Source organism: Bactrocera neohumeralis, chromosome 3, assembly GCF_024586455.1.
Source record: "Bactrocera neohumeralis isolate Rockhampton chromosome 3, APGP_CSIRO_Bneo_wtdbg2-racon-allhic-juicebox.fasta_v2, whole genome shotgun sequence".
NCBI lineage: Eukaryota > Metazoa > Arthropoda > Insecta > Diptera > Tephritidae > Bactrocera > Bactrocera neohumeralis.
Window position 1 is genome coordinate 38,962,042 of NC_065920.1, and position 26,721 is coordinate 38,988,762.

A 26,721-nucleotide genomic window follows, 5' to 3' on the forward strand; every position below is an offset into this window, starting at 1 on the left:
AGACACCGCTTACGCGCTTATATTCGAGTTAACAACAGCGCGCCAGTCGTTTTTTCTTTTCGCTACGTGGCGCCAATTGAAGATTCCAAGCGAAGACAGGTCCTTCTCCACCTGGTCTTTCAAACGGAGTGGACGTCTTCCTCTTCCTCTGCTTCTTCCTCTTCATCGAATACTATCAGAGCTGGAGTATTTTCGTCCAATCGGCCAGCGTAGCCACTGTTAAATGTGTTTAACTCGCTGAACTATGTCAATGTCGTCATATATCTCATACATATTCGATTGTGTTCAAAGTGTACGGACGTGTTTTTGAATTCGCTCCGTGATTCTAATTTTTGCAAAAAGTAAGCAAACAAAAATAATAAATAAAAACAAACAAACAAATAAAAAACAGTGCACACAAACTTTTAATAATAAACATTAACAAATAGTGCACAAAACAAATATATAAAAACAAAAAACAAAACAAAAAAACAAACAATTATGAGTGCTTCGCAGCCTCAACCGCAAAACCGTAGGCATTCCTTAAATGCCTACTTCAGTTTTGTCGAGCCAACAAAAGCAACTCCTGGCAAAAACAAATGTAACGGCGATGATGAGTCATCGCATCGATCAGACGAAAGAGAGACTAAGCAAGCGCAGTCAGCAGAAGCAGCAGTAAACAGCAATCGGGCAACAACAAAACCACTGACAGCAGCCACTATGCAGCCAGCAAGCACCCGGACAGCGAAGGAAAATAAAATGCAAGGTGAGAATGTACCAAGCAAAAAAGGGCCATCAGTTCAGACTGGTATTGATCGCTACTGTAAAAAAGGAAATTAATTGTCAAGCAAACACGCCAAACAAAAAGCCAGAAATTCTTAATGAGATTTGCCTTATTAAGCAAAGGGCCTAACGACGAAGCAAAGGGTACCACCACGGTAGTGAATGCCAAACCCCTCCAATCTATTTGCGTGAGCTCATTGTCATCGTTCAAGCGTCTGCACCATATAGGAGGACGGGAATAATGAGTGACTTACAGAGTTAGGTTTTTTGTTCGTCGAGAGAGGACTTTACTTCTCAATTTCCTACTCAGTCCGAAGTAGCAACTGTTGGCAAGAGTTATTCTGCGTTGGATTTCCAGGCTGACATTATTGGTGGTGTTTATACTGGTTCCTAAATAGACGAAATTATCTACAACTTCGAAGTTATGACTGTCAACAGTGACGTGAGAGCCAAGTCGAGTGCGACGACTGTTTGTTTGAGAACAGGAGATATTTCGTCTTGCCCTCGTTCATTGCCTGACTCATTTGCTTTCCTTCCTTGTCCAGTCTGGAGAAAGCAGAACTAACGGCGCGGTTGTAAAGGCCAATGATATCAATATATTCGGCATACGCCAGCAGCTGTACACCCTTATAAAAGATTGTACTTGTCAATTCAGTTCTGCAACTCGAATTATTTTCTCCAGCAGAAGACTGAAGAAGTCGCACGATAGGGAGTCGCCTTTTCTAAATCCTCATTTGGTATCGAACGGCTCGGAGAGGTCCTTTCCGATCCTGACGAAGCTTTTAGTGTTGCTCAACGTCAGTTTATACAGCCGTATTAGTTTTGCGGGGATACCAAATTCAGACATTTCGGCATAAAAACAGCTCCTTTCCGTGCTGTCGAAATCAGCTTTGATAAAGAGGTGGTGAGTGTCGATTCTCCTTTCTCGGGTCTTTTCCAAGACTTGGCACATGGTGAAGTTGTTGATAACTGATAAAACCCAATTAATTTGTTGACAGTGAGCTTTAATCTCTGACACAATTCGCTCAATAGAAGCATATACGCGATGTTGAGGAGGCTTATCCCCCGGTAGTTGGCTCATATTGTGAGATCTCACTTTTTGTGGAGCACACTTGAATTCCTATCATTGGGCATGCTTCCGTTCGACCATATTTTACAAAGAAGCTGATACATGCTCCTTATCAGTTCTTCGCCGCCGTGTTTGAATAGCTCGGCCGGCAATCCATCGGCCCACACTGCTTTGTTGTTCTTCAGACGGGTAATTGCTATTCGAACTTCTTCATGCTCCATCGTCACCGATTGGGGAATCGGGTTCGCCTTCTTCTGGCGTTATACTTTCACTGCCATTCAGTATGCTGGAGAAGTGTTCCCTGCATAATTTTAGTATGCTCTGGGCATCGGTCACTGGATCTGGGGTTTCTACAAGAGTATCCTCCTGTCTTGAAACCTTCTGTTCGAGCATTATCTCAGTCTGTCTGCAAATGTGTCCCGCTTCCCTCCTTAACTCTCGGTATCTATCTGTTCTTTTGCATTTTGCAAAAACCAATGGTTCCACAATTCACTTATACCGAGTTGCTGACGAGTGCTCTCAGAGAGCAGGAGTGCAAGTCGAGTAGAAAATCGTTCGGCTGTCTATTGTGATTGCATCTTCTCAACGTCGAACCTTCCTTTTGTTTGTTGACGTGCGTTTTTTGCTGCACAGAGGCGGGTGCGAATCTTGGCTGCTGCAAGATAGTGGTCTGAGTCGATCTTAGGGCCTCGGAGCGTACGCACATCTAAAACACTGGAGACGTGTCTTCCGTCTATCACAACATGATCGATCTGGTTGATGGTTTTTCCATCCGGAGACAGCCAGGTGGCTTTATGAACTTTCTTATGCTGGAATCTGGTACTAAAGATAACCAGCCACGGTGAAATCGATCATCCTCAACCCATTTGGGGATGTTTCATCGTGGAGGCTGAATTTACCGACCGTAGTGCCAAAGATACCTTTTTTACCCACCCTGGCGTTAAAGTCGTCAAGCAGGATTTTGATATCGTGGCGGGGGCAGCTCTCATAGGCCAGGGTGAAATCGATCATCCTCAACCCATTTGGGGATGTTTCATCGTGGAGGCTGAATTTACCGACCGTAGTGCCAAAGTTACCTTCTTTGCCCACCCTGGAATTAAAGTCTCTCTCCCACACTGTAGTGAATGACACAAGGACCTACTCGCCTCGGTCCTTGTTCCGTCCATCGCTGCTTGAGCCATATGTAAAACAATCATTTCTGGACACTCCCAAGAGAATGGCGATCAGAGAACTTTCCTCACTTGCGTGAACTTCTACACATGGCTCCATCATCCACCACTTTATCATAACACAAAAAAGATATTGTTTTTGAGGTTACCAAAGTAAAATAAAATTCTGGAATTATCTGAAGGACTTAATCAAAATCACACCTTGATATTATCTAACGCTATATGCAAAGGACGCAATCAGAATCAATCATCAAATTGTAAACAAAAACTTAGCTATTGTTACGTAGGTTGCCTTTTATATTTCGGAATTAGGAAACAATAGGGCTACAATCTGGAAACACACAAAAGTAAGTAAAGTAAAGTAAAGTTTGACATTTTTGATTATATACTACATACTCAGAACGTTTTGACATACGAGCGCTATATGTGTTGTTTACAGTAACTTGAAATATTCATCTTAGTCAAAAAATAGATTACGCGCAATTATTTTTTACAACTTTCAATGCCGATTAACTTTTCAACAGTAAATAGATGAACTTAATACAATTTTTGACAATGAAGCTCCATCCGCTCGGTGTTTAATGATGTTATATTGAATTCAATCGAGGTCGTAAATAACTCTAAGACGAATTTCTAGAAGGTCATCCAAAATCAGTTGTTGTTCCGGAAACTATTGAAGCTGTGCTCAAACTGATATTGCAAGATAGTCATGTGACCTATCGTGAGATTGAGACAACTTAGGTCATTAGTGGAACTAGCATACATTCAATATTGCATGAATATTTGACTGTAAAAAACGTTGGATCACACACAATTTATCAAACGCTCAAAAAAAGCTCGTGTCGATTGGTCGAGAGAAATGTTAAAAATAAATACTATAGCGGTGGTTCGAAACACTTCTATGCAGTGATCGGCATCGGCCAAGAAAATCGGAAAATAGGCTAAGGTCCGGACAAAAAAAGATGATGCCGACGACTTTTGTACTTTTTTTCTTACCTTAACTCAAGACATTGTCGAGACAGTTCCTATTGCGAACCTTTTACCAAAAAATGGTTTAACCTTTCAGATATATGTGCATATTATTGATATCGGAAAAGAATTATCCCTAGCTTTGCTCTTTGCAAGTTGCAAGAGTATAAAATGTTCAGTTGCATCGGAACTTATCCCTTTCTTACTTGTTCATTATAATTTGTATGCAGTGTCTACCCATTTTGATCAGTTTAATGTTTGTGTTCGCTTATTAACGATGGAGTAGGGAGCTAAACAAAATCGTACTCTGGAGATTGCTTCACATAAATGTGGAAAAAACACAACTGAAATTTATGAGCTTCTCAAAAAACTAGGTTTTGGAGAACTCTTGTTTACCGCACTATTGATCGCTTTTCCCAAACATCTACAGTAGCTGACAGAAATAAAAGTAGTCGTCCACGCGTGTTTGAACTGTTCGCAAACGCATCCTTTGAAATCCCTCTACAAAATAAACAATTATGTCAAGAGAAGCACATATGTACAACTGTGTTCGAAATAATAGCAGTGGTTTGTGAATATTAGCAGTGGACCTTAATCCAGTTGAGAATCTTTGGACAGAGGTCGAAGAAGCTATAGGGAAAGATAATTCGTCAAATACAAAACAATTATGGAGTGCTGTGAAGAAGGCGTGGAAGGCCATTCCTCTCGAGAAATGTAAGCGTTTGGTGGACTCCATGCCTAGGAGATGGGCAGCTGTGTTATCCAACAACGGTCATTCGACGAAATACTAATTGTTTAAACTTTATTTTAAATTATTATAATGAATTAATTGATTTTTGATATAAAATCCCCGATCTTCTTCTTCTTAATTGGTGTAGACACCGTTTACGCGATTATAGCCAAATTAACAACAGCGCCAGTCGTTTCGCTACGTGGCGCCAATTGGATATTCCAAGCGCAGCCAGGCCTTTCTCCACCTGATCTTTCCAACGGAATGGAGGTCTTCCACTTCCTCTGCTTCCCCCGACAGGTACGGCGTCGAATACTTTCAGAGCTGGAGTTTTTTCGTCCATTCGGACAAAATGACCTAGGCTGCGTAGCCCCTGTCTTTTAATTCGCTGAACTATGTCAATGTCGTCATATATCTCATACAGCTCATCGTTCCATCATGCGATATTCGCCGTGGCCAACGCGCAAAGGACCGTAAATCTTTCGCAGAACTTTTCTCTCGAAAACTCGCAATGTCAACTCATCAGTTGTTGTCATCGCCCAAGCCTCTGCACCATATAGGAGGACGAAAATAATGAGTGACTTATAGAGTTTGGTGTTTGTTCGTCGAGAGAGGACTTTACTTCTCAATTGCCTACTCAGTCCGAAGTAGCACCTGTTGGCAAGAGTTATCCTGCGTTGGATTTCCAGGCTAACATTGTTGGTGGTGTTTACACTGGTTCCCAAATATACGAAATTATCTACAACTTCAAAGTTATGACTGTCAACAGTGACGTGAGTGCCAAAATCCTCAATACTGCTATTATTAACCACAGCTGAAATTTTCATTTACAAACTTTTTTATTTATTTAAAGAAGAACTTTATCTTATTATTTTAAGAAATCATATTTCTTTTAAACTTGAATATGAGCGAATTAAATACAATAATAATAACTCGTAATAAAAATCAATTACACGATTTTTTGCTTCATTTGAATTCTTGGTTAAGCCACTGCTGTTATTTCGAACACAGTTGTAGTTAAGTATATCGACCAGATCAGTGTTAAAACTTTTTCGTATTAAAGCCTACTGTCGGTTTTCAAACATTTTATAACCAAACAAAAGCAATCGTTTGATTACCTTAAAAAAGGTAATAATAATTAAATAAAACCACCTTTATTCAAAAATATTTTGGAGCTTAATTTTATAATGACCTGACCTTCAAACAGAACTTATAACAGGACTATACATAATAGTATTTTTTATCGGTTAGTTTATGTATTATGTGCGTTAGCAAAAAAAAATCAACTTGGAAAACAAAGAAACCTTTAAGTACATACATAAACTTATATTTAGTATCATATGCATATTGAATTGCATAAATAGGTATGTGCAGAAAAGTATATACATACATACGTATATTTATATTTATAACGTTATAAAGTCGTTCAGAATGCACGTGCCTTCAAAATCTTCTCTGCTGCCGACGTTCCAAAACAGCTGTGTACCAATATTCACGACAAGTTGCTTTAAAACTGGTTTTTAATGAAAAGTACTCTAAAAAAAATTCATTTTTAAACACATTTTTGATAGAAGTGAAGAAAAAGCAAGGAAGAAGATTATTAAAATAAACAAGTGGTTGGAAATGCGGAGGATATCAAAATATATTTCAGCTCGAGCGTAAAGTACCGAAGTAGGAGTGACTGAAAGTTTGCGCGCAACAAACACTTAGTTAGCTTTGTGAGCTACGTAAAATTTCATGGCGCCAAAGTGGTAAGTTACCCTTTAATCAAATTCTATTTATTTACACCGAATGTACAAGTGTGCCATCTCTTCCCTCTATCTACTACATTGACAGCATTGGTGCTGGCATCGGGAACAGTAACGTCAAACATTATAACAATAACAACTATGCTTCAGTAGATCCTTTTAAATACGTATAAAAGTTATACACCCTGAAAGAAATTTTAAAATTGAAACTAATTGAATAATTTTCATTAATTTTTTTAATTGTATTGTTTAGAAGTGGTCAATGTGATAGTGAACAATGCACTTAATTATGTGAATATTAAGTCGCCATTTAACATAGTAACATATATACTTATATATATATGTATGTATATACTTTTTAGGTTTTATAATAAGTTTAATTTATTTGTATCTTCTATACATCTAAATTATTTTTCGTAGCTCAAGTCAAGTGAACCAGTGAACCAAAGAAACAGAGTGTGCCATCTTTTTTATAGTTATGTAAACATAGCTTTGCCATTTAATTACCAATTGAATTAGTCAAATATATTTGGGAAAACCCAATTAAATACAATTCATTAATCACCTAAATATCAAAAAACAAGAAAAAAATTTAATTTCGGTTGCAACGCAGCTAGAATACCCTATACAAAAAAAATGTTTCTGTACAAGAACTTCATTTTTGTCAGTGAGTTTTTATGACAGCTACTATGTAGTATATGCTATAGACACACACCATCTCTTCGTTAATTTCAAAGCTGCTTTCGACAGCACGAAAAGGAGCTGCCTTTATGGCGCGATGTCTGAATTTGGTATCCCCACAAAACTAATACGCCTGTGTAAACTGACGTTGAGCAACACCAAAAGCGCCGTTAGGATCGGGAGGGTTTCAGACAAGGCGACTCCCTATCGTGCGACTTATTCAACCTGCTGCTGGAGAAAATAATTCTTGCTGCAGTACCTAATCAAACAGGTACAATCTTTTGTAAGAGTGTACAGCTGCTGTCGTATGATATTGATAGCATCGGCCTCAACACCCACGCCGTTAGTTCTACTTTCTCCAGACTGGACAAGGAAGCAAAGTAAATGGGTCTGGCAGTGAACGAGGGCAAGACGAAATATCTCCTGTCATCAAACAAACAGTCGTCGCACTCGAGCTCTGAAAGTATTCGACGCAGTACCCGCCGCGGAAAGCAGTGGAAGAGGAAGACCTCCACTCCGTTGGAAGGGCCAGGTGGAGAAAGGCCTGGCTGCGCTTGGAATATCCAATTGGCGCCTCGTAGTGGTCAATAATACTTCGGCAATCATTGGAGCTTTGATGAGCTCAAGGAAAACATTTTCTCCGAATCGTTATACCCGAGCTGGTCAAAAGAGTAATGGAAATGCAACATAAATTTTCTGTAGCCAACAAAGTCCATTCCACTCTAGGTTTCGTATCGTCCAACAAGCTGTTAAACATTTTTCCAAGCTGGCATCATCGTCACAGTCATCTCCACCTTCATCCCCAACAGTGCCTTTCAAATGACTCTTACAGTGAGAAAGGGCCACAAAATATCGTCACAATTTTATGTATGTATGTATGTATTTACTTATAATACAAATGCATATGTACATATATACCAATGCACTTCAGCGCATACATACATACAAATATTTACATTTTTGTAAATATGCGTTATATGGTATATGTATGTATATTCGCGCAAGCTTTTGAATAAACATACTCACTTATGAATAAACTTATTTTACCACTAATGTGTTAAGTTACTTAGACATACATACATACATACATAAGACGGATTTACCCATATTTAAACATATTTACGGCATACCGTGGATTGATTACACTACTCAACAATGCTGAGGAAAAAATTTGCCAAAAAAAATGTGCTACTAGGTCGGTGTCGTATTTGAGGTGTCCAGACTACGAATTTGACCTCGAACATTTTCCAACACGTACATTTTAGAAAATTGTGGTGGTTTGATTCCTACACCACTTTACTACAGCACAAAAAATCTTATGTGTGTTTACTACCATTTTAGACTTAACAACCCAAAGTAGCCAGAAAAAACCTCTAACATCACAGTTGCAAAATGGCAGTAAACTAGTGTTATTTGCAAAAGTATGTAGGCTAAATAAAACTGCTTCCAAACGACTCCATCGTACAATAATATTAAGATATTAACAATAACTGATAAAGTTGTATCAAAAAAAAAATTGAAGACAATTATTCTTCAACGTACTGACAAACGATTTTCAATTAAAAAAGGCGAAATACCATCTTCTATGAAGGAGATCCATAATTTATCAGAAATTAAAACAAATACAGAAACACCATTAACTTCCACATAGAATACAAGAATAAAAAGATCTTTATCTTGATTTTGATCGATTAGTTTGTATGGCAGCCATATCCTGTAAAATTCCGATATCAGCGGTCGAGACAAATCAGCAACTTCAATCCCTTTACGCTTTTGTGCTGAATAGCTTTAATTCCTACGTGACAACTTTAGTCAACGCAATGGGCGGGATGCACGTTTTTCCCAAGAGAAGTTGAAATCATCTTGCATTAATCTACACAAAGTTCTGTTATAACTTCGTATAATTTGCTGAAGTGTCCGAAGAAATATTTCTGAGTTCGAACTATATCGATTATATCTTTAAAGCTACCTCATTCGAATATGTAATTCTGTCAGAATTCACATAAGTATGTATGTAGAAACATAGACTTACTTTCATTTTTTCGCTTTTTATCTTTGAAACAAACTTTTACAAAATATTTGTACCACATTCGAGCGCTTCTTGGAGATTTGATTCATTTATACGCTGACAAATGCTCGGCAAACATAGATACAAACAAACATATCATATGTTTATATACATACATATGTATATGTATGTACATTCATGCATGGATAAATGCGTAAATATTTATTGCTTCTTTAATTGTTTTGAGTTTTTATGGATTCAAGCAAAATTAAATGGAAGCCTTCAAAGTACGACATAATCAAAGACTTTCTTTTATTACACATTCTTGTGTTTAAGACTACTCGTACACGCATATACAAGTAGTATGCATGTGCACTTTAGTTGTACATAACTACATACATATGTATATGAGTATATACTGGGAACTTGACATTTTTACATTTAAAGTTTTTTATTTCTCTCTCTCTATGAACTTATTATCACTCATTATTTAAGGATCACTTTAAGTGTCGTGATTCATGAATAGTGTAACTCCAGTTAGTAAAATTTACTAACCATATAATTTTCATTGCTTATTATTGCGAAGTTTATAATTCACATATTTTGGATTAAAAAATATATTTCAAAGCTTAAAATCGGATTTTGTTTTAATACCAAATTAAAGCACATAAATTTTAACCCCGATTTTGTTGTTTTTTAATCCCAAAATAATTTTGATCAAACATCTGAGATCAAAGATGAAAATTTAATTCCTATTCCAACGGTTTCGAATTGAGAATTAAAATATTATTTGTTAATTTAAGTGTACAAATTTTAAATCGAAAACTTAATTTTTAATATCAAACATGTTGGATTAAAAATTTAAATACTTTTAATTTGAAATAGATAAGAATTAAAAAAAAAATATTTTTCATATTAAAAGAGAGAATGAAAAGAAAACCAAAACACTAAAAGATGATTTAATTTTAAAAATAACAACAATTTAATATACAAGTAAATGATAAATCGCACATAACAGTTGATACATGTTCTGACCTATTTTCTGATCACCCCTGATCACTCTCCTGTACTACTAAAGTTATGTGAACAACCCATATTCGTTAATCCAAAAGTGGGTCTAACTTCTTATCCCTTTCAGACCTATGCTTTTGATTCCTTCTAATTCCACCGAAATCACCTATCTGAAAGAAAGTTTTGCATTTTTTGATCACAAATTACATGATGAACATGACTGTAATGATTTTTTTTGGAAAAAGGACATCGCACAATTGTGATACCTAGGTCTTAGGCTGAAAAATTGCTCCAAGAAATAAGACACAAAAATAATATTTCGTTTTCTCTTTTATTGAAAAAAATGAACAAAAAGTCATGCCGAAAATTCAATGCATTAATAGAAAAAAATGTTAGGTACTTCATTGCCTTAGGAATAAAATAGCTAATTAATAAGGAACATATTTAGTCTTTTGTGTGGTACTGTTCAAAACAATCCTTGTTTTTTGCTAGACAAAGGCTGACGTGGCATTTTTGGCATCGTCCTCTTGTCCGACTACCGCAATTATTGCGGCAAACTCTAGGTGCCTCATCTGCGAATGAGGGCCAATGATCGTAGCGATCAAATCTTACGTCGTCAGGTGCATCATGTGGTCGATACTTCGTTCCATACATATTTTCATCGACTTTAAACGGTTCAACATAGTCAGGAGCTTGATAATATCCCGCCAGTACTGTTCCCAGCTCCATTTTGAACGTTAAAAAGGGTTTAACTTTGGACTTATGCAGGCCGGCTAATTTGGCATCTCTTTTAGACTCCATCCATGAGTTGAATACAGCCAGATCAAGAAAATGAAAAAATACTTTTACAGTCCATTTCCTGGTTTTCATTTTTATCCTGTAGTATTCAAGCATCTGGTCAGCTATATCGACACCCCCCATAAATTCATTATAATTTTCTATCACTTTTGGGATTTGCACAGGGCAACGGCGTTTCATGTTTTTGTTCCACCTATCTGTCTCGCCGATGGGGTCTTTGCCGCACTGGCTGGAAACGACTACGACACCTTTGCTATCTTTCCATTTGACAACGGCTACATTGTCACCGTTCGTGAACTGGATAATATCACCCCTATTCATTTCCTTGTCCTGGGGAAATTTCAAATTTTTGTCCAATCGATTTGCCATTATGGTTCCTGTTCCATGGAAACCGATTTGGTGCAACGACTGAATGAGGGGTATTGTTGTGAAAAAGCGATCAAAATATATATGGCTGCCTTTTGGAAGGTGTTTTGTTAGCCTCATTATAATAGATGGGCCATGCCCTAAGCCACAATCTTGAAAAGTGCCAGCGCCTTGAAAAACTTCAAAGTCCACTATCATGCCACTTGCAGTTGCACATACCAAATTTTTTAGACCAGTAGGTCTTGGTTTTGATCGAATTGTTTGACGCGCAGGGCATCTTTCAGTAAATGGAATAACTTGTTCATCCATTGAATACTGTGCAATTTCAGTTGCTAAATTATTGCTACGGTTTCTTACTAAATCGATCACAGGTTGTACACGCCACAATTTGTTACAGGGGTCTGGCACAGAAACATCTGCAAAGTGAATGTCCGATCGCATTTGCAAAAATTTGTCACGTGACATTGAATTGTAAATTGCAGGAATTTGGCATTCATGTGACCAGTACATTCTTATTTTCGGAAATCCAAGACACCCCACTATCATTGCGCATCCATAAAATCGTTTAAAATCGGCTTGTTGATATCGGACTTCCTGCCCACGTGTGCTCATAACGTACATTTTTGTAAATTTTATAGCATCGTCATAATGCGATTCTGGGAAGTAATTCTTGAAGTACTCCAATGGCGTTTTCACTAATGCTATGTTTTGACAACCAGATGCAATGGGTAGATCGTTGCAATCAAATGGAGCACTTTTCCATAGTTGGCGTCTTTTCGCTGTATTACTTGTGGAAGTGCATGACTGAGTCGTATTTAGTGAAACATTTCTGATAGATGATGGCTGTGCTGCATTTAACAAAATATTAGAAATAATGATTGGCCGTGATGTTTGCGGAGCTGCTACACTTGAATCGTCCTGAGAAATTGCTGATGCAGTTGCATTCTCATTATCATCTTCATCACTTGCTGGATATTCTGGGAAAATGTTGAATGGTACCCAAGTTTCATCATCAATATCATTATCGTCACTGAAATCTGCATCAGAATCGTCTAAGAGGTCTAATGCAGCTTGAACGTCGTTATCATTATTCAAATCAAAGTATTTTCCTGTAAAAAAATGTAAGATAGCACAAACGTGAGTTTACATCAAAAAAACATGCTGTGCCTATATAGCACAATTGTGATATGTCAACTTTACTAACACCTAGCTGCCTGAAAATGTTAAACAATTCAACATTATATTGTGACAAGATCGAACACACTTACTATTTATCAACAAAATTCACTACTTATGATTTAAATTTATGTAAAACAAATAAATAAATACTCACTATGTGGCCGCATGTTTACACTTTTCGGATGACGTTCTCAAACAGCTGACTCTTTTGTTTCTTTTGTGCAGTTTTTTCGTTTTCTTTTGTTTAGAGTGAGACCACAAGAGAACGCACAATCATTACATATCGGTAACAAAGCTATAAAATAATATTTGAACGTCATTGAAAGAAAAAAACAGCAGATCTCACAATTGATTAAGCTAGAAAGGGTTATAAAACGAATTGGCTAAAATAAAGACGTGAGTAGCCATATTAATATTCAGTGCAAAATAAATACAGGAAGAGATATTGACGAAAACATAAGAGAATTATATGATATAATAACTAATGCAGCTGTCTTAGCAACACCAAACAAAAGCTATAAGCTGCTTGGTTTCAGAAAAATTACTAATACTGAAATAGAAAGGCTTGTAAATGAAAAAAGGCGTGCAAGACGAGAATGACAGATATATCGCTCCCCTTTCACTCAGCTGCAATTGAAATCTCCTATACGTAGTATATGAAGTATAGGAAGAATTCAACACTGAAATGTATGTAAAGAAGTTGTGTCCAAATTCAAGCAAGCGAAATTACCTTTGGAAAGCCCAAAAGTCCATGAAGCCACCAATTGACTCTAACAAGCCTATAAGAGACTTGGGTAGAAATTGGGCTCGAAGCGACGAGGAAAAAGCTAATTATTTTGCAACTCACCTAGAAAAGGTATTTCAACCTAATTGTCCAAAGAACAACTTTAAGCTGTCCAGCTTACCCAACACAGCTAACGAGTCACTTGCGTCTTTTAAGGCTTCACCTTCTGAAATTATTAGAATCATAAAAGAACTTAGCCCAAAAAAGTCACCAGGATATGTTAATATTACCCCAAAAATGCTAATTGAGTTACCAAATATTGCTGTAGAGGTACTCTCTTTGCTTTTCAATGCAATTCTGAGTCTCGGATATTATCCAATTTCATGGAAAAAGTCGCATATTATTTTGATAGACAAGTCTGGGAAAGACTTAACACAGCCGCCTTCATACAGACCAATCAGTCTTCTACCTTGTCTTTCTAAAGTATTTAAAAAGTATTACTATCAAAGATGTCTCCTTTTTTCTACGAAAATAATACAACACCAACGCATCAATTCGGATTTCGTGAAAAACATAGCACGATAGAGCAAGTAAATAGAATAACTAACGAGATAAGAAAAGCATTTGAGCACAGAGAGTACTGTTCAGCTATATAGACGTGGCTCAGGCATTTGATAAGGTGTGGCTTGAAGGCCTTTTATATAAGATTAAAAAACATTCTACCTTTAGAATTGTATAAAACATTGGAGTCATATTTAAAAAATAGTCAATTTATGGTAAAAGTGGGAGATTTCATATCTGATGAACAACAGATAAGGGCTGGTGGGCAGTGTTTTAGGCCCAATTCTATAGATAATATATACAGCAGATCTTCCAACAGCTAATAATATATTGACTTCAACTCTGGCGGACGACACAGCTATAGTGAACCGTAACAAATGCCACATTATAGCATCAAAAATATTAGCGGAGCACTTAAGTTCTGTCGAAGAACGGCTAGCCAACTGGCGTATAAATGTGAATGAACAAAAGTGTAAGCATGTTGGTATTCACCTAGATAGAAGACTTACGTGGAGAAAACACAAAGCGAGTAAAATAACTTGCATGAAGATAAGAGCTGCAAATTTAAATTGGTTGTTAAATAAAAACTCCAAACTTAGCCTAGACAACAAAGTACTTTTATACATATAATGCGGTCATAAAACCGATTTGGATGTATGGCATTCAACTGTGGGGTACGACCTGTGCAACTAATATTGATATAATCAAATCAAAATTGCTTAGAACAATCACGTGTTCATCGTGGTACATGTGTAATGAAAATATCCATAAAGATCTTGGTATTGCCATGGTAAAGAATTAAATATATATCTAAACTCCGAGATCACCCAAAACGCTTTGGCTAATATTGGTTGTCAAAAAAGTCTTACGGTATTTTCGCTAGTTGGCGCTGAAAGCGCGTAGTTCTAGTTTTATTCATTGCATCGGGTCATGCTATACCTTTTTGGAAAGCTCATTCACGCGCTAACACGTGTTTGATTGATTGTCGTTTCTTTTAAGTCGTTCGTGAGTTATAGCGTCGCAAACATGGAGCAAAATAAAGAGAAAATTATGCATATTTTACAGTACTACTACAATAAAGGCAAAAATGCATCTCAAGCCGCCAATAAAATTTGTGCAGTTTATGGACCCGATACAGTTTCCATTTCCACTGCACAAGGATGGTTTCAACGTTTTCGTTCTGGTGTAGAGGTGGTCGAAGATGCGCCACGCTCCGGAAGGCCTGTCGTCGAAAATTGCGATAAAATCGCTGAATCGGTCAAAAGAGACCGGCATAGTAGCAGCCGTAGCATCGGTCAAGAGCTGGGCATGAGCCATCAAAAATTCATTTCAATTTCAATAAAAAAAAAATCAATAAAAAGACCGCAAGACTTTTTTGACAACCATTACTTTGGTACATTCCCGCGATCAAACACGCTTACAAGAAGAGGTATGCCTGCGTACTAAAGAGCAACATATCACCAAAACAGCTCAGTTACTTGCTTGAGTTTGTCTAGTTTTTAAATAGATTTAAGATTTTCCTACTTTTTGTTAGGCTTTTAATATAAAAAGCAGATTCAATAAATAAAGAAATATTACAAAAACAAAATAATATATAAATAGTAAAATAGCTAATGAATGTTGATATTTTTCAAAGACAAACTTTTTTTCAAAAGCTAATCAAAATAGTTGAACACGGAATTAAATATTCTTTCATTCCGTTATTTAGGAATGTTTTTTTCATTCGGATAAAAAAACAAGTAAGGAAAATCTAAGAGCAACGGGACATTTTATACTCTTACAATTTCAGGAATCAAAGTCAGGGAAATACTATACTTTAAAATGCAAAACGTCAATCAGAGGATCGGAATCCAAGCAATACACTGACCGAAGTTTTTTAGAAAAACGAAAATAGCGATCCTCACATACCATCACCAATCATATGGAGTTAAGTCAGCCGGATGTTCGAAAATCCAGATATTAGTTATATAAGGGCTAGGTAAAGTTTTCGCTCAATTTTATCTATTTTAGGCTCAAAGATACACTGCTACCACTAAAACACACTCATTTCCACTGAGATAGCTCAAATATTGGCCAAGTAGAAAGTCACTCGGAAGTTCGAAAATCTTAATATTACGTAGATATATGGGGGTTAAGGAAAGTATTGACCCACTTCAACCTATTCTTGATACACAAGGTTTCTATTGTCAAGAAAGGATTCTTTCTGAATACATTGAAAGATATTTCCGATCAAAAGTCAACTATAGATACTGGGGCCCCCATATTCGGTACCTCGGTACTTGAACTATTTTAGTTGGATTTAGGAAGTTTTTGGCCATAAGGTGTCTTACTTTAAAGCAATTATTCCGTTAAATGTAATAATTATTTCTCGATTTGTGCGCTGAAAAGTGCTATGTATATGAGAAATAGGCGTGGTTCTGGTCCGATTTCGACCATTTTCGCACTGAGGCATAAGAATATGAGAAGAATGATTATCTTCCGATTTCATACATTTTCACAATGTCGGTAGAAGTTCTTATAATATTTGTGCCGGACGGTTATTTGGTTATTGTAGCTTTATTCGTTATTATAGCTTTCTTAGTTTAGAAGATATGTTCATTTAACTTATTAGAGGGTGGGGCCACGCCCACTTTTTCATACAGTTTCATCAAGATGTCTCAAGACAGACAGTCACCCGGATTTCATCTCGACTTGTCATCCTAATCATTTATATGTATATATTTAACCTTATATCTATCTCGATTAGTTTTCAATTATACATACTACCATTAGGTGAATACAACTATTATACTCTGTAGCAACATGTTGCAAAAGTATAAAAATGTTAATTCAATTTCTTTTTTAGTGTATTATTTGTAACCCTGCTTGCTAACCAATACCCAATTTTGAATTGATTGACAAAAATTGTGTCGTTGCCATTTTATCGCTATATGTGACCTGGTCTACGAAAAGGAAAAAGGGAGCTAACGTGCGAAAACTAGTTTTCTGGGAAACAGCTGTTAAAAATCTCATCTTCCATCCGAATCAACTAAAAAGTGAAAATTGATTTTTTGACACCTAAGCCCCCTTTCCGTAGACCAGGTCACATATAGTGCAATACTAACTAATTGTTTTGTAATACTGTTGAAAGTTTGGACTAACGAATTTTATTACATTGCAACGTGCTGCGATTTTTGAAGAATACTTTAATGTTCAAAGCAATGATTTTAAACTTTGAATTTCGCTTTTTTAGGTTTGTATTTAAAATGTGAATCCTACCACACTTAAATGGTTTAAAAGCGTTTCAAATTATTGTCATTATTCCATTGCAACCAGCTGAGTTCCGAGTGTTGCATCGCACAGCTGCCACTTAAAATTTGTGCTATTAAAGAAGCAAATATGTAAATTGGAACAAGTAGTTACGACAGTCGCAATCAATTAATTCGGAAATTGTTTTTTATTTGTTGAACTGCAAATTTAACGTAAAAACGATATGCAAGCTACTGGTCACAAACTCAATACTATTCCAATAGTTCTACATTCAGTGTTGAAAAACTTAAAGCGCACGAAGAAAAGATTTCGGTCATTCGAAATCTTATCAATATCACTACGGTTCAAATATTTACTATATTGGCGTGTCTCTAATAAACTCTATAAAATGAAAATTGTATTAAAGACATTAAGCCAACATGTTATGTATAGTATGTTTATGATACATTAATTTGGTGCTAAAGATTAATGAAGTCGGTCCATACGTTCCTCTAATTGCTGTAACTATTTAAAATAATACCGTAAATTATATATATTTATGTAACTAAATATGTAAATTAGTATTGTCTTTATAACGTAGTAATATGTAAGTTTGTCAAATTAATGCGGATTATGGTGATATCGTAAGCTGAATAAGCCAGAGTGGCCTCAACCAATGTCGGCAGCTCACCACACGCAATTTTGTCATGTAAAAATATTTTCCATGCCAATTTGTACATGCAAGAATATTTTATTCCAGCACCGAGGCGGCAATAAATAAAAATTAAATAAAGTAGTCGTTAGATTTAATTAGGTTTCAAGTGTCCCTTGTCTTTGTTTAAAATTAAATAATCTTTGACCCTATAACGAGGCGTCACATATTATGAACGCAAATTCTAACGCTCCGAGAGTAAGTATTTTAGCGGATGTGCATAAATGCGGTTGTTATATAATTTACTTTTTACTAATCTAACCTTTTTGGATATTTATTTTAGCTTTAAGTCCGCTGAAGTAGAGAAAGTTGCTGAATATTTTACAAATAGACTGACATTTTTAGTAAAAATTTAGGTAAAGGTACTGCGTCATCATCTCCGATGTAAGGCGCTCTGAAAAGTCATAGTCCAACTTTGGCCATGTTTAGCTGACAAGTGCCTCAATTTGTTGCCACTATTTGTAACAAGTTTCATTCCGATATGTTCAATGGTGCTTGATTTCGATATTGTATAGTGAGAGTTTCAAATCAAAACCAGCATTAGGATACTAAGATACTGTTATGCACCAAAAATTTGCTAAAGTTTATTTAACATTAGTTATATATAAGATACGTAAATTAAATCCATTAGAGTGAGATCATGCCTAATTTTTAAAGTACTAAACTACAGATAATCTCCCTAACTCTAATTATCTGTTAAAATTTTCGTTATGTATCTAATTCAGTATTCTTTAACTCAATTAATGGCTTAGTTATCGGACTTTTTATACCCTGAACAGGGTATATTAAGTTTGCCACGAAGTTTGTAACACCCAGAAGAAAGCGTTGGAGACCCTATAAAGTATATGTACATATATTTAAATGATCAGTATGCTGAGCTGAGTCGATTTAGTCATGTCTGCCTGTCCGTCTGTCTGTATATATACGAACTAGTCCCTCAGTTTTTAAGGTATCGATATATATTGAAATTTTGCAAACGTCATTTTCTTTTCAAGAAGCTGCTCATTTCTCGAAAATGCCGATATCGGGCCACTATTACATATAGCTGCCATACAAACTGAACGATCGGAATCAAGTTCTTGTATGGAAAACTTTCACATTTGACAATGTATCTTCACAAAAGTTGGCACAGGTTATTTTCTAAGGCAACAATGTAATCTCTGTAGAAATTGTTCATCCATCGGGATCAAGGGCTTGTATGGGAACTTTCGCAATTGACGTGGTATCTTCCCGAAATTTGACATGGATTACTGCTTAAGGTAATAATGTAACCTCCGAAGAAATTGTTCACATCGGATTACTATAGCATATAGTTTCCATACAAACTGAACCATCGGAGTAAAATGCTTGCATTGGAGACTTTTTCAGTTAACGAGATATATTCTGCAAATTCGTCGTGGTTTATTCTCTAAGGCAAAGCTACAATAGTTGAAGAAATTTTGCAGGTCGGATAACAAAACCTGCCATATAAACTAAAAAATCAAAATTAAGTTCTTATGTGACAAGAAATGTTCATGAAATTTAGCATTTAGATTATTGCCCAAGATATCGCTTTAATCTTCAAAAGAATTGTTAAGGTCGGACTGCCATCCAAACATCAAAATCAAGTTCATATATGGGCAACTTTGGCTAAATGTCAACACAAAATTTGACACGAATTAATGTAAGGTAATTTATGTAGCATAAGTATGTATTATAGAAATATAAATATATATTATATATGCTCTGTGTTTTTATAAAGCATACTGTAAATATACATATGTATGATATACATATATGTAATAATATATAAATATTATAACTTTTTTCCATTAAGTTTATGTTAATAATAAATCTTCTTAAAATTTGAAATAACTATAAACGTCTAAAAGATCATTTTTCTTTATTAAATAGCCTTAATGTTTCTAGCAAACAACCTAGCTAAAAATAACTAGTAAAATGTTTTCCTTTGGATGAAAACCACTGGCCGGTTAAGTCTTTAGATTTACTTACAGACATAGTTATTAAAAGAAATGCACCTGTGAAGGGTATATTAGCTTCGGTGCAGCCCAAGTTAAAGTTTTTTCTTGTTAATTTTTCATTTAAGGGGTAGAAATCATGGCGACGAGGACACGACGTGTTTTCCCTCTACGTCAATGACACATAACTCAATGTATTTTTTTTTGTTATTAATTTGGTGTACTATTCAAATATAAATAAACAAATGCTAAAAAAATCGATAGTAAAAATATCAAATGGTTTTTTATCAATTGCCAAAAAAGCTTGAAATTCAGGCCTTTAGACTAGAAATTGTTCTATGAGGGCGTGGTAATTCCTTCTGCAATACCAACCTACTTAGAATACCAAGGAACACGTGTTCCAAGTTTCATTAAGACTTATTTATAATAAAGCGATTATAGCCGAGTTAACAATATCCATCTCGTTTAGCCAATTGGATTTAGCGACGTTTTATAAGAGGTCTTCCTCTTCCTCTGCTTCCCCCGGCGGATACTGCGTCGAATATTTTCAGAGCTGGAGTGTTTTCGTCGACTTACTATATAAAATTCTATATCCATCTCGTTTAGTTTTAGACGTTTTATAAGACCTCGAAAATGTCTCCTGAATCAATTTATTTTTCGTAACTGCTAGTACCTATATACATACATATACGTACATATTACACTCGCATAACTATATTTATTTTTATATACATATGTACATACTTATACTGTTCTTGCCTTTTCAATAAATACGCATTATTAGATATTCAAATTAGTAATACAACGCCGTTGAACACTTTTAACAAAGTTACTGGCGAGTGTTAAATTATCAATTAAACACATAGTAATGACATCCCTTTGTGACTGTCAAGTTTCTGCTTCGACTCAACCACGAGCAACAGCATCATCGTACTGTGGAGACGCAAGCACCCGAGGGGCTTAATTTGCACAGAAATCAAATGCCGCCACTCGGGCGACAATGAATGCCTCTACGGGGATAAAAACACTACTACTACTGCAACGAACATGGCTGCTTCATACATATGTATGTATACTCATAAACGCTGTGCTTTTCCCATATTATATGGGTATGAAAAATAGAGGAACAAGACCGCATGGAGATGACATTAAACAACTTAACACCTACCACCTAACACTTAACCTATGTTTTATACACATACATAATATATATGTATGTATGTACGTACAAGTATGTATATGGGCATTCTCGTAAAATCCCGAAACTGTTATGACCGAATAATATTTTATACGCTTATGATTATTAAGCGGGCAAATTATTAAAACTAAAAAATGGAAACATGTTTTCGTAGACAATCTGAACCAACCAAATTATATTAATCCATATACAAATGTAAATAGATTGATAAGACGCCGTGGATCGTATATAAAACGGTAGTTAATCTCATTGCTGATAAACCAGTTAAGGAGAAAACTGATCAAACGTTTTTGCAGGGAAAGAAAGAACTAAATAACAATTTCTCGGTTATAACTATCAACGCTGACATAGTAAGTTATATATTAGATACCTCAAAATTATTAGGACTATACACATAGTATATATTAATCAATGTGATCTATTCTTCGAATATGGTTTTTTGCATTTGGTAACTCGATTTTCGCATTTTTAATCCCATTTTCGAATAAAATATTCGTTAGCTTTTGAGTTGTAAAAAGTAACATTGCACAAGTAAAGGAGGGCTAATTTCGGGTGCATCAAACATTTTATACTCATGCAACTTGCACGAATCAAAGCCAGGGAAATACTTTAAGGTGTAAAACCAATCATATACATAGAGTAAAGTCAGCCAAATGCTCGAAAATTCTAATATTAGTATAGGGGCTAGGCCAAGTTTTCGCTCAAATTTTCTATTTAGGCACAAATATATACTTACGTTATGAATAAAACACGCTCTCTTATTTCATTGAGATAACTCACATATTGGCCTATATATGCAGTACAAAGTCACCCGGAAGTTCGAAAATCTTTATATTAAGTATATGGGGGGCTATTGGTCCGATTCAACCTATTTTTGACATACATACATACTATGATAAGAGAGGGGTTATACCTAATTTCAGTTATATATATCACACATTGACCGACATTTTCGATCAATAGACAACTATATGTACCGGGGTCTATATATTCGGTAAGTATGAGCTTCAACTGTTTTTATTGGATTTAAACAATTTTTGGTCATAAGGTGGCACACACCAAAGACATTATTCGTGCAAAGTTGTATCCCGTTATATTAATTGCTTCTTGATTTATGTACTGGAAACTGAACGAATCAAGTAGAATTTAAAATTGTGTTATACTATATAGGCATGGTTGTTGCCCGATTTCGTCCATTTTCATAAACTGACATTAGAATGCAAGGAGAATGCGACGTACTAAATTTTGTCGAAAGTGTGCGGTACTACTGCTTTTTTAACAGCTTTATTTCTTAATTGAGTGCTTAGTTATGGCACATTATATACTTTTTGTTAATAACGATTTGTGGGCGTGGCAGTGTTCCGATTACGCCCTAGATATCTCAATTTTTACTCATGTTACAGCTTGCACGGACGGGCAGACAGACAGTCAACCGGATTTAAACTTTTCTCGTCATTCTGATCGTTTATATATGTACATATATATAACCCTATACCTATCCCGCTTAGTTTTAGGTGATACGTTCCATCGCTAGGTGAACAAAACTATAACACTAAGTCGTATTTCGCAATTGGTATTCTTAGTTCATCTTCTTCGATCTAAGAACAGCTTTTGATCGCAATTGGAATATTTCTGTTTCAGCGAACTGTGTTCATTGATTATCAAATAATGCAGTATTCAGTATGTAGAATTAATGGGCGTGGAAACATTTCTAAATATGTCTCCTTATGTTATTATTTTTTATGTAAATCTTAGAGGGTTTAATAGCTATTTCTAGACAATCTCCACAAATGAGATTTACAAATTTTTGAAATTTTTCGGACAACGAGGTGTGTTCTCACATAGGTTGTCACTATAAATAGTCAAAGTGGTCCGATTTTACTTCTTCTTCTTCTTAATTGGCGTAGACACCGCTTACGCGATTATAGCCGAGTTAACAACAGTGCGCCAGTCGTTTCTTCTTTTCGCTACGTGGCGCCAATTGGATATTCCACGCGTAGCCAGGTCCTTCTCCACCTGGTCCTTCCAACGGAGTGGAGGTCTTCCTCTTCCTCTGCTTCCCCGGCGGGTACAGCGTCGAATACTTTCAGAGCTGGAGTGTTTTCGTCCATTCGGACAACATGATCTAGCCAGCGTAGCCGCTGTCTTTTAATTCGCTGAACTATGTCAATGTCGTCATGTACCTAGTACAGCTCATCGTTCCATCGAATGCGATATTCGCCGTGGCCAACGCGCAAAGGACCATAAATCTTTCGCAGAACTTTTCTCTCGAAAACTCGCAACGTCGACTCATCAGTTGTTGACATCGTCCAAGCCTCTGCACCATATAGCAGGACGGGAATTATGAGTGACTTATAGAGTTTGGTTTTTGTTTGTCGAGAGAGGACTTTGCTTCTCAATTGCCTACTCAGTCCGAAGTAGCACCTGTTGGCAAGAGTTATCCTGCGTTGGATTTCTAAGCTGACGTTGTTGGTGGTGTTTACGCTGGTTCCAAGATAGACGAAATTATCTACGACTTCAAAGTTATGACTGTCAACAGTGACGTGAGTTCCAAGTCGCGAGTGCGACGACTGTTTGTTTGATGACAGGAGATATTTCGTTTTGCCCTCGTTCACTGCCAGACCCATTTTTTTGCTTCCTTGTCCAGTCTGGAGAAAGTAGAACTAACGGCGCGGCTGTTAAGGCCGATGATATCTTATAAAGATGGTACCTTCTCTATTAAGTTCTGCAGCTCGAACTATTTTCTCCAGAAGCAGGTTGAAAAAGTCGCACGATAGGGAATCGCCTTGTCTGAAACCTCGTTTGGTATCGAACGGCTCGGAGAGGTCCTTCCCGATCTGACGGAGCTTTTGGTGTTGTCAACGTCAGCTTACACAGCCGTATCAGTTTTGCGGGGATACCAAATTCAGACATCGCGGCATAAAGGCAGCTCCTTTTCGTGCTGTCGAAAGCAGCTTTGAAATCGACGAAGAGGTGGTGTGTGTCGATTCTTCTTTCACGGGTCTTTTCCAAGATTTGGCGCATGGTGAATATCTGGTCGGTTGTTGATTTTCCAGGTCTGAAGCCACACTGATAAGGTCCAATCAGTTTGTTGACGGTGGGCTTTAATCTTTCACACAATACGCTCGATAGAACCTTATATGCGATGTTGAGGAGGCTTATCCCACGGTAGTTGGCGCAGATTGTGGGGTCACCTTTCTTATGGATTGGGCATAGCACACTTAAATTCCAATCGTTGGACATGCTTTCGTCCGACCATATTTTACAAAGAAGCTGATGCATGCTCCTTATCAGTTCTTCGCCTCCGTGTTTGAATAGCTCGGCCGGCAATCCGTCGGCCCCCGCCGCTTTGTTGTTCTTCAGGCGGGCAATTGCTATTCGAACTTCTTCATGGTCGGGTAATGGAACGTCTGCTCCATCGTCATCGATTGGGAATCGGGTTCTCCTTCTCCTGGCGTTGTGCGTTCACTGCCATTCAGCAGGCTGGAGAAGTGTTCCCTCCATAATTTAAGTATGCTCTGGGCATCGGTGACTAGATCACCTTTGGGGGTTCTACAAGAGTATGCTCCGGTCTTGAAACCTTCTGTAAGCCGCCGCATTTTTTCGTAGAATTTTCGAGCATTACCCCTGTCGGCCAGCTTATCAAGCTCTTCGTACTCACGCATTTCGGCCTCTTTCTTCTTCTGTCTACAAATGCGTCTCGCTTCCCTCTTCAACTCTCGGTATCTATCCCATCCCGCACGTGTAGTGGTCGATCGTAACGTTGCGAGGTAGGCAGCCTGTTTTCTCTCCGCTGCGACACGGCACTCCTCGTCGTACCAGCTGTTCTTTTGCACTTTCCGAAAACCAATGGTTTCGGTTGCAGCTGTACGTAAGGAGTTTGAAATGCCGTCCCACAGTTCCCTTATACCGAGTTGTTGACGAGTGCTATCAGAGAGCAGGAGTGCAAGCCGAGTAGAAAATCGTTCGGCTGTCTGTTGTGATTGCAGCTTCTCGACGTCGAACGTTCCTTGTGTTTGTTGGCGTGCGTTTTTTGCTGCACAGAGGCGGGTGCGAATCTTAGCTGCAACAAGATAGTGGTCCGAGTCGATGTTAGGACCTCGGAGCGCACGAACATCTAAAACACTGGAGACGTGTCTTCCGTCTATCACAACATGATCGATCTGGTTGGTAGTTTTTCGATCCGGAGACAGCCAGGTAGCTTGATGAATCTTCTTATGCTGGAATCTAGTACTACAGATAACCATATTTTGGGCCCCAGCGAAGTCAATCAGCTTCAACCCATTTGGGGATGTTTCGTCGTGGAGGCTGAATTTACCGACCGTAGTGCCAAATATACCTTCTTTGCCCACCCTGGCGTTAAAGTCGCCAAGCACGATTTTGACATCGTGGCGGGGGCAGCCTTCATAAGCGCGCTCCAAGCACTCATAGAAGGCATCTTTGGTCACATCGTCCTTCTCTTCCGTCGGGGCGTGGGCGCAGATCAGCGATATGTTGAAGAACCTCGCTTTGATGCGGATTGTGGCTAGACGTTCATTTACCGCAGTGAATGATAGTACTCGGTGACGGAGTCTCCTCCTACCACGAATCCAACACCAAACTTGCGCTCCTTTATAAGGCCACTGTAATAAATGTCACAAGGACCTACTCGTCTCTGTCCTTGTCCCGTCCATCGCATTTCTTGGACGGCGGTGATGTCAGCCTTTGTTTTTACGAGGACATCAACCAGCTGGGCAGTGGCACCTTCCCAATTACGGGACCGCACATTCCAGGTGCATGCCCTTAATTGGTAGCCCTTATTTCGTTTGCCATGGTCGTCATCAAAAGGGGGGTCTCTCATCCGAGGCTGCTGTTGGTTTTTCATTGGGGTGAGCTTTTTACGTGGCGGGTCCCAAACCCAGCGCACAACCCTATGTAGGGGATGTTTCGCCTTCTCACTTTAGCTCGCCTTCGAACGGATGTTCTTAGGCTACCCAGAGGATACTTGGTCAAAGACCGGAAGTAGTGAGCTGTTGAGGCATGTGTAAAAGAATCGCTTCTGGCCACTCCCAAGTGAATGGCGATCAGAGAACTTTCCTCACTTGCGTGAACTTCTACACATGACTCCATCCTCCACTTTTATCCGATTTTACTAGCAGTCATTAATAGTGAAAATTATAAATCTGAAAATTGGATTTAAGCCACACTTCTAGTCAGCGGTAAAGTAAAAAATCTGACACTTTAATTATATGGGCTTCATAATACTTCAAAAGTTGATTTTTTTATTGGCCAATCTAATGGCTTATGTAGTTTAATGGGATAACTTCAAAACTTTAAAATTTTTAATACTATTTCTGTACAGAATTTAGCAGGTAACGCCGGGGAGTTATTTTTAAAATTGTTAATAATTTTATTTTACAACAACTAATTGGTCAAAGTGCTATAAAAAGTTTGTAATTTATAAATTGTAATTTCGAAAAACCCTCTCGTCTTTACCCAGGAAAAACTATTATCTAACGAGTGCTCCTTTTTTTTGTTTTTTGGGCGATCCAACTCCGAGTTATGACAATTGAAGTTACTTTCTGAGACGCTGGTTTTACAAACCGGAAAATTTTGCAACTGTGTAAGGATTTAGCAAGAGCAAGAAAATCCTCCTTATATAATTTTGGAGAATTCGCTCATAATTTGAGTTTCACTCTAAACACAGCAAATTAAATAACCTTATAGAGGGACCCAATACCTCTCCGTGATATTAGTCAGTCTGTAATAATACACGAACAAGTATGTACATATATAGTCAGAATACCAAACCTTTATTTGTTTCTTTTTTCTCAACAAATTTGTTCTAAACTAGTGTCGAATCTCACAGAA

General features: G+C 37.2%; 2 protein-coding genes across 3 annotated transcripts in view; one reads left to right on the plus strand and one right to left on the minus strand.

Moving 5' to 3' along the window:
- The window catches only part of LOC126753681 (piggyBac transposable element-derived protein 3-like), a 28,678-nt gene extending 15,934 nt beyond the window's left edge, over positions 1–12,744 (minus strand). The window contains exons 1-2 of the mRNA XM_050465358.1: positions 12,645–12,744; positions 11,531–12,420 (exon numbers count right to left, since the gene is read on the minus strand). Of these exons, the coding sequence (XP_050321315.1) occupies positions 11,531–12,420; positions 12,645–12,657 (903 nt within the window). The 5' untranslated portion in view covers positions 12,658–12,744. The remainder of the gene's footprint in view (positions 1–11,530; positions 12,421–12,644) is intronic.
- Positions 1–26,721, plus strand: part of LOC126753470 (uncharacterized) — a 118,360-nt gene that overhangs the window by 56,903 nt on the left and 34,736 nt on the right. The gene's annotated exons all lie outside the window — the stretch shown is intronic.